At 43.9% G+C, this 9,776-nt stretch overlaps 1 protein-coding gene across 1 annotated transcript; it reads right to left on the bottom strand.

Moving 5' to 3' along the window:
• Nucleotides 1-1,416: 1,416 nt before the first annotated feature.
• Nucleotides 1,417-2,145, bottom strand: LOC131008092 (uncharacterized). Its single transcript, XM_057934992.1, has one exon. The coding sequence runs from the start codon at nt 2,143-2,145 to the stop codon at nt 1,417-1,419; it is 729 nt and encodes a 242-aa protein (XP_057790975.1).
• Between the last annotated feature and the right edge of the window lie 7,631 nt (nt 2,146-9,776).

Raw genomic sequence — 9,776 nt, 5'->3', positions numbered from 1 at the left:
TGTGAACTCATAGTGTCCGTATCTCGTGCGAAAAGCCGTCTTCGGGATGTCTTCTGCTCGTACCTTCAATTGATGGTATCCCGTTCTCAAATCGATTTTTGAAAACGTGCATGCTCCTTGAAGTTGGTCGAACAAATCGTCAATCCGGGGCAACGAATACTTATTCTTCAACGTCACTTTGTTTAACTCTCGGTAGTCGATACACAACCTCAAACTACCATCTTTCTTCTTAACGAAAAGGACCGGCGCTCCCCACGGGGAAACACTAGGTCGAATAAAACCCATGTCTAGAAGTTCTTGGAGTTGTAGCTTCAATTCTTGCAACTCTACTGGGGCCATCCTGTATGGCGCTTTCGACATCGGCGTGACTCCAGGTTCAAGGTCTATCGTAAACTCAAGCTGTCGATCAGGTGGTAAACCTGGTAAAGTTTCAGGGAAAACGTCTTTGTACTCTCGCACAACTGGCACGTCATCAATATCTGCTTTGGATTCCTTCTTCTGGTTTAAATATACGACATACGCGGTCGTATCCTTCCTTTGCAAAAGCTTCTTGGCTCGCAAAGCCGAGATGATTGGCGTCTTCTTCCATTTTCCTTCAATGCCAACGAAGGAAGTAGGCTCTTGGCCAGGTGGCTGGAATGATATTTGTCTCTCCTTGCATTGTATCTTCGCATGGTTATCTTCCAACCAGTCCATTCCCAAAATTATATCTAAGTGTCACATAGGCATCAACCTCAGATTTTTGGCCTCGAGCTTTAACGTTCCTAACTCGAATTCTACGTTAGGACAAACGTGTGAAACCGTAGTAGTTCTGCCTATGGGTGTAGTCACTTTCAGACATTGTGGAGTAGGCTCTACTTTCAGTTCTAAAGTATCTACACACGTGTGAGAGATAAAAGAATGCGATGCTCCAGTGTCGAACAAAACTACTATGGATACACCTTTCATCTCGCCTATACCTGTTAGATTACCCCGATTCTGGCCTTGAGTTTTCTGATCGATCGCAAACATTCTTTGATGATGTTGCTGTTGATTCGCCTGCGGGCCAGCTGGTTGTCTCCCCGGCTAATGTTGTCGGTGAATTGACTGCTGGCGTGCTGGCTGTGGTAGCGGTAGGGCTCCTTCCATGGCCTTGAGCTGCGGCTGGAATGGTTTCGGTCTTCCACCGGTTCCACTTTGTTGTCGGTTCGGGCATTGGTTGGAGTAATGTCCGACTCTTCCACAGGTGAAACAACTATTTGTTCCCATCTTGCACTCTCCCAAATGTAACTTATTGCATTTTGGGCAGGGAGGTATTCCTCTTGGTCCTTGCGCTGCTGCCGCTGAGGCTGGATAAGGTTGTTTATCTTTGCCTTGACAAAATGGTGGCGCATTCTGACCTTGCCACGGCTTCTCGGGACCTTGGTTTCTCTCGTCCTACTTTCTTTTACCTTTCTGTCCTTGCCCATAAAAGGATTGACTCCCCGATTGAGCATTCGGGTTCACTTGGAGTACAGAGAGTTGACTCGTCTTTTCTGGTTGCATTGCCAACTCCATGTCCAGTGCTCGGTTTAGTGCTTCAGCATAAGTAAGTGCGCTCTGACTTGCTAGAACGACTCGAATTTCTTGCTTCAAACCGGCACAAAACAACTCTGACATCTTCTCATCAGTATCTACTCGATATGGTGCATATCGAGCTAAATCACAGAACAATCGGTCATATTCGGCTACCGTTTTATTCCCTTGCTTCAAACTTACGAACTCCATTTCCTTCTTCTTGCGATAGCTACGTGGTATGTATTTCTCACAAAGAGCTGCCTTGAATTTTTCCCACGTAAGTTCATTCACTTGATCTGGGGTCAAAGTTTTCTGTTTGGCCTCCCACGAATATTCTGCGGACCCCTTGAGCTGGTAAGACATGCACATGAGGCGCTCGACATCGTTACATCTAAGGAATCTAAAAATTCTTTCCATACTTCTGATCCATTCTTCCGTTTCAGCGGGGTCTCCAGCTCCGCTGAAAGTAGGTGGGTTTTGTCGTAGAAAGAGCTCTTCTACTCTCCTCTCTTGCTGTGGAGGAGGTGGAGGTGGTGGTGTGGGATCTCTTTGTTCTTCCTCCTCCTCTTCCTCTTCTACTCGGTTTTGATTTTGTCTTCTCGGAGGCATACTATAAGGAAATGAAAATTCACATTACCTCGGAACTAAACTCTCTATGTTACTGTGCAGAGCAGAGAAACGATATATAAAAAAAATCAGAGGGGCATGGCCCATCAGAGAAATCAACATATTAGAGCAGAGGAATCCCTCCTCAGAGAAATCACTCATCAGCGGGATCGCTCGTCAGCGGGATCACTCGTCAGCGGGATCACTGATCAGCAGAATCACTCGTCAGCGGGATCACTCGTCAGCGGAATCGCTCGTCAGCGCAGAGAAATCAAAAAGCCAGAGGAACGGTCTCGCCAGAGGAATCACTAGAAACGCGGAAAATCCTCCCGCGTGAGGACAATTTCACTAATATGCCCTACGGGCCTTTGTAAACTTACGTTATTTATAGAAATCATCAATTAAAATCTATACCCACTCGATTAGGTTTCTCCCAACGTAAGCTCTCTTTACTTCTACTCTATTGTATTTCTCACCATCTCATAGTTCTCATTCATCGGTCACTCCATTCTATCATCACACATCAAGTCAAGCAACATCAACATCAAGTCAAACATATATATATAGTGAAAATTGCCTCTTTGAGGTCTTTTTACAAAAGCTGGGATCTATGTACTGCAGAACAACCCCTAATACTACCATGATGCTCCATCTATACAGGCATCATAAGTACTGGGCATCTATAATTACGTACTACTGTACTATTCCATCTATGTACATCAGCTAGGCATCACAAAAGATATACTAACATCCATGCTAAACAGCACAATCATCTACCGTCATCAGCTCCAGACACTCTAACCTCTGCATCATCATCTTGCATGTCCTCACTCGGCTCAGTCTCTTCATCCTCGTACTCATCGATTAGGCGATACACGCTGTCGTCATCTGTCTCGTCCTCCACATCAGTATCCATCATCGGCCCATAGACAGGCACCTCGGGAACAGGTACCCATGTCTCCTCGCCATTAGCGGCCGTCTTACACTGCAGTGGTCGGGTCCGTCCGTAGCCAACTGTCATCTTGGGAGTTTCTTCCTCAGAATCCTCCTCATCACTATCGAGTCGTGCGGGCCGTGATCCTCCCTCCTGGGCATCTCGGGATGGCGGATACAGAATCGCGTGCATATACGTCTGAAAAGCCAAAGTGCCCGGCTCAGGCAAATGGGTAACCCTTGGGTATGGATTAAAAGGCACAATCTCAATCGGCGGCTCAGCAACCACAATAGACGGTGCTATTTCAGAGGGCGGTAATGTCAAAGGCGCCGTCACCGAAGTAAAATCCCATGACGAGAAATCGACACTGGGAAAAGGTATGAGTGATAAGGATGAAAATGGATCATGATCTCTCACAGGGGAATAAGTCTAAAAAATAATCGGCTCTGAGACAACAGGCTCAGATAAGACTGATATAGGATCAGCTGGAGGTGGAGGAATAATTGGATAAGGATCCGCTGGCAGTGGAGGTGCCTCTTCTGCTATTCCCTGCGCTGGTCCGTCGAGGGCTCCATAAGGCGGTGAAGGTGGATCGCCGAAAGCAAAATAGCGGTAACTAATCATCGCAATAAACCCGCGGAAGTCGGCGCCCACGAAGCGTCCGAAGTCAGTCCTGAAGATGTAGTGCGGTACTAGCGAAGCTGCGCAATCTTGCCACTCCGGAGGTAGCTGTGGTATCAAGTGAGTAATAGCCGCAGCCTCATCAATGCCGCAAGAAGTAGTCTCCATCCAGCGACTATGGTAATGCGCTAGAAATTTTCCCAGCGTTTCGCCCTCTCGAGGTCCAGTCTCTCTGAACCAACGGTGCATCGCCTCGCAATATCGTCTTTGCATCATTGTCTCTTCTCGACTCTGCATCCTGTAATAGTAACATCGTGTTTATCAAAAGCGGACGTAGCACTTGCTTGGTATTCCTCAATCAACAACATACTCGTTCTCATTTGGTATGGTGGTGCAACGGCTATACTAGCCTCAAAATCTCTCCATAAAAGGAACAATCGTTGTCTCATGTCATACTCCATCTCCTCAAGCAGTCCCATCATTAAACCAATTCGTTAACTCATTAGTGAAACAAGCTTAAAACTCATCATAAAAACTCATCATGGAAGCAGTAAAGAACAGCAATAACTCTTACCTCAGTAAGCAGGCGGAGATGGGGGTGTTGGGGTGTCGTTTCAAAGAAAACTCTCAACTAGTCTAAGATTCAAATTTAGACTAGGACTCCATTTAAGGACAGGTGCTAGCAAAGTTCGACTTAGTTAAGAAACATACTCAGAGCAGACAACCTGCTCTGATACCACTCTGTCGCAGCCCGCCGTCTAGCCAGTGATAGCGTAGACCGGGTATCGATACGACTAAAATAAACGAAGGAAATAAAGACTGGGAAAACTGATCTCATCCTTAAGCGGAAACAAGATAACAACTCATACTAACTTTAGCAACATAACATTCTTCTCAGATCATAATCATCGGCATCAACATCGGAGTTTTTGTTAACATATACAAATGGTTGTAGCTCAATATTTACAAGGATTCAAAATGTACAGAGTTACACAACAAAAGGGTGATCAGACTATATGTATGGAGACATATAGCTGAGAGCGTATTTCTTAATTAAGTCTAGAACAACTCAAAATATGGTGCTGCCATAGAGACGAAAGGACATCAAAAGGTGATCACTCGAAACAACGATCCCCGCCAACACCAAGCCATCCTCTGTCCACGCTTATCCTGCACATTTAGAAATATATGCAGGGCGTGAGTACATAATACTCAATGGGCAGACGCCGAAAGACAAAAGAGGTGCTCTTAGAGCTATATGTTTGAAGCTTGCCATAACATCAGCAATACACAGAAAAAAAGTTAGCATAAATAAATTTGTGCATGCAGTTTTCATAATCAACATCGTAAATAAGTGTCTGCAGACAAGTAAATCAACATGTATGTATCGCATCTACAACTCATCATCATAACCAAGGTACTGAGAAGTAGGCCTCTTTCTCGAGCACCGTGACCGGCCGACCCGAAGACGGCTCACAGTCACTTCTGTGTACACAACCCCGCGTGTGGCAGGATCCGAATTCGTCTCATCAGTAGAGGGTAACACACAAGTTCATCATCAGAAATATTGGCAAGTTAAACAGTTCATAAACATCATTTAACTCAACATTTGGTAAAGTCATAACATCATAAAGTCATTTCAGACAGCTCGTAATATTTGCATACTCAACATATTCTCAACATAATGCCCACCTGTAGAGCTCGACGTATTGCAGGTGGTACTCGGAAAGATCTTCACTTACGTCCTCGACTGGTCTCTGTAGTTGTAACATCGGAGTAGTGCATGCGACAAGTGAGGAACTAGTTAGAAACTTCCTCACTAAAAGCTTAACCTTAATCTTATTATAACACTCATCATAATTATTCTTCAGCTTATCACCGTCTAATCACTCAACTCTATGACAAAAACTCTAATCTTATTCTCAACTTAACACTCAAAAGGCTAGATTAAAAGCAATCAAGCACATAGGCATGCATAACCACATAAGCATACAACTCACTCATAAACATATCACAAGCAAGCAAACATAAGTTTGACTCGGAGACCAGAGCAGAGAAATGCTCGGTGGTCAGAGTGGAAAAACTCAGCAGAGCGGAGCAGAGCAGCTCGGCAGAGCAGCGAAGAAATACTCGCCAGACCAGAGGAATCAACTAGTCAGGGCAGCGAAATCATGAACTCTCTAGCATAGCAACAGAGAAATGCCAAAGAAATGACGAACTATATGTCGCCAGAGGAATGGTGAACTCTCTGTTGCCAGAGGAATCAAACGTCAGAGGAATCAAAACGTCAGAGGAATCGATCATCAGAGGAATCGATCGTCAGAGAAAAGAACTCACTGGCAGGGCAGCGGGGAAATGATTTCTCTGGCATACCAGCAGGGAAATGATTTCTCTGGCATGCCAGCGGGGAAACGATTTCTCTGGCATGCCAGCGGGGGAATGATTTCTCGACTGAGTAGATCAAGACTCAAGGCAGAACGGTGCAGTCAAGAGCAACTCGAAAACTCATCAACTTTTTCATTCTCAAAAATCATCAAACACTCACAAACATCAAAATACTTATCATGCAGCATCATAGCCAACTCACGAACTCTTACCAACACTAAAATCATCAATTAACACGTAAATCTTTTCATAAGTTCTTACTCATCATCAAAACATCGTTCAAGACACAGCTTACGGATTTTTCTCATAATCTTATATCAACTCAATTTTGTAAAAACTCATATCTCAAGACTCAGTTTTGCAAAAACACATCTTAATCACTTCAAATCATCACATATGACACATTTCTCATCTTGGTTTAAGAAAAGAAAGATTTTAAAAGGGCATGAACCCAAGTTTTTGAAAATGAAGAAAATGGAGGAGGGGGAGTTTCTCATGCTTAAAACATCCTTTTACACACACATATCACCACATACATCTCACAACAAGTCTAGATCCAAAAGATCAGAATACTTACTCAAATAGTTTCAAGAAAAAGGACGTCTCCTCTCGATTCTTCAGGTTTTAAACTCCACTAAACTTCTTGAATCAAGCGTAGAAAGTGTTTAAGGCTAGATTTAGCGGAGTATTATATCACAGTTATGACTTGTGAAGTTTTGAGCTTAGTCTCCAATGGAGGAGAGAGAGAATTTCGTGAGGGAGAGAGAAGAAGTTGAAGGGCCGAAAATGATGAGAATGACGGAAAGAGAGAGAAACTCTTAGGTTTTAATCAAGAATCTTACCCCTTAAGATAAGAAGCATTAAATGCTCAAATAGTACTTTGTCTCCCCTGTTAGCAACATGTCTAATCCGCCTAATCCCACATGGGAGAAAAAGATTAAAATATTGGATGTGAGTGAAGGAGTGTGTGGTGGTTCTTGTAGCTGAATCTTCAACTCAAGTAACTCAGATACACTAGGTCGGATAAAACCTAACTCAAGTAGTTCTTGTAGCTGAATCTTCAACTCTTGTAGCTCTTTAGGTGCCATTCTGTAGGGTGCCTTCGACACTGGTGTTGAACCAGGTTCTAAGTCGATAGTGAACTCCAACTGTCTTGTTGGTGGCAATCCTGGTAAGACCTCGGAAAATACATCTCCATATTCCCTTACCACTGCTACATCCTCTAAGTTTTTACTTGATCCTCCTTCATCATTCAAGTAAACTAGGTAAGCTTCTGCTCCTTTCTTCTTTACCAACTTCGACCCTTGAAGTGCCGAAATGATTGGAACTCTCTTCCTTCTATCTATGCCATGAAAATTCATCGGTTCCTTCCCAGGTGGTTGGAAAGTTATCTTCCTCTTCTTATAGTCAATCGTGGCAAAGTTCTCTGCTAACCAATCCATCCCTAGAATAATGTCTATGTCCCACATAGGCATTAAGTGCAAGGTTCTTGCTTTCATCTTTAGTGATCCTAACTCAAGCTCTACGTTAGAAATCACGTGAGAAACTGTGTAACTTTTCCTACAGGAGTAATTACTCTCAACTCGGGTGTAGCTCATTTTGGTTCTAGTTTGAAGGTATCTATGCATGCTTGAGCAATAAAAGAATGCGAAGCTCCTGTGTCAAACAGAACTATAACTGGTACATCCTTAATCTTACCCATACCTGTCAGGTTTCCCTGATTTTTCCCGGACTGTTTCTGATTGAGCGCAAAGGCTCTCTGATGCTGTGTCGGTTGTGGTAGTTGCTACTACTGCTGCTGCTGCTTCTGTGGACCTTGCGGCTGACGTTGTTGTTGGGGCGGTTGGGGATATCCCATAATAGCTCTCAAGGGCTGAGCCGAATTCTGACTTGGCTTCCCTCCTGCCATTCCTTGTTGTTTACTCGGGCAGTGCGACGAGTAATGACCAGCTTGTCCACAGTTGAAACAACTATTAGATCCAGCTTTGCAAACCCCCAAGTGCATCTTGTTTCACTTGGCACACGGCGGTGTCCTCTGTTGTCCTGACGACTGTCCAGGGTATTGCTGTTTACCCAGTTGTTGTTGGCCTTGTCCTTGCCATGGCTTTCTGTTGCCCTGTCCTCTGTCCTCCCATTTTCTCTTTCCACTCTGTGCTAGAGGCGCAGTCTGTTGTCCTCTAGGTATTTTCGTCTGAGTCAACAGCGGTGCAGGTGCCTGCAGTACTTTCTCTGGCTGCATAGCCAACTCCATATCTAAGGCTCGATTCAAAGCCTCAATGTATGACAGTGCGGCCTGACTTGCCAACACTACCCTAATGTCCTGACTCAAACCGGCACAGAAAAGCTCCGACATCTTCTCACCGGTGTCCACTTTTTGTGGAGCAAAACGTGATAAATCACAGAATTCTCGGTCATACTCTGCAACCGACTTCTTTCCTTGTCTCAAACTCCCAAATTCAGCCTCTCGCTGCTTTCGATAACTCTTTGGTACATACTTTTCAAAAAGCGTAGCCTTGAATTGTTCCCAGGTGTAGTTCTCAATTTGCTCGGGTGTCAGAGTCTTCTGACGTGCTTTCCACCAGTAATCGGCTGATCCGGTTAGTTGGAAGGACATGCACAACATCCTTTCCTGAGGAACTTAAAGATCATCTCCAAAGCTCTCACCCAGTCTTCCGCCTCTTGTAGACTCCCAGTCCCACTAAATCCGGGTGGATTTTGTCGAAGAAAAAGTTCTTCGACTCTCCTCTCAGGTTGCGGTGGTGGCGGGGGAGTATCTTCCCTCCTATCATATAAATTACGCCCTTGGTTGCGTCTTGGAGGCATTCTGTATTAACAGAAGACAAATCTCACATCAAGCAACCTTCCAAGCTTCGTCAAAACTAAACTCAACATACTAACTCAACTCAAGAAAACAATCACGCTCAACTCGACATTCATAAAAGAAATAAAGCTCATCAATGCTAACAAAAGACCACTCTGGTCAACCATATATACCCATCATAAAATTTCCTCCTTAGAGGACTTATACAAAAATACCATAGTACTTATTATGATGTCACTCTAAGCTAACATCATAAGTAGTACTATGTCTCAGCGTGGACCTCATACGGTCATTTTACCGGCTACTTGTCTAGTTGCTACTCTAGCATCCTAGGAACATCTATCTATATAGCATCTATAGGGCAATATATGCACATGCCTATCTACGCATGTCAAAACATCAAGTACTAACATCTCCCAACCATATGTACATCATAGCATAAAGAAAACAACTACTGCCAGGGCGTACTGCCCACACTCTCGCGATCCTCCTCGGCTCTAGCCTCCACCGGATCCTCCATCGGCTCCTCCTCATCCTCATCGTCGGCTCTAGCCTCTATCGGATCCTCCTGTTGGATTTGTATACTGAAAGCAAGAACATTTTATGCTTGTATACAATGATTCATGTATTCACTATTATATCTCCTATCAGATTGGGTTCATGATTGCATATGTATGTTCTTTATCTCTATATAAGTAGATTATATGGTGTGTTGTAGATCACAGAAGACCGTATAATTGGAATAACCTTAAGAGATATAATATAATCACAGCCGAAATAACTCTAGGACAAGTTATTGGTTTAGGCTGCGGTATAGATGGAAGTAGTTTGTATTCCACGATCATCGAACATTAATAATATGCGTTGTTTTTT

The sequence above is a fragment of the Salvia miltiorrhiza genome, chromosome 2, assembly GCF_028751815.1.
Source record: "Salvia miltiorrhiza cultivar Shanhuang (shh) chromosome 2, IMPLAD_Smil_shh, whole genome shotgun sequence".
In the NCBI taxonomy this organism is placed as follows: Eukaryota; Viridiplantae; Streptophyta; class Magnoliopsida; order Lamiales; family Lamiaceae; genus Salvia; species Salvia miltiorrhiza.
This window is presented reverse-complemented; position numbering and strand designations above follow the sequence as displayed.

What these genes read in the sequence shown, in the direction of transcription:
- LOC131008092 (XM_057934992.1), bottom strand. Translation starts at nt 2,145, where the DNA reads ATGCCTCCGAGAAGACAAAATCAAAACCGAGTAGAAGAGGAAGAGGAG.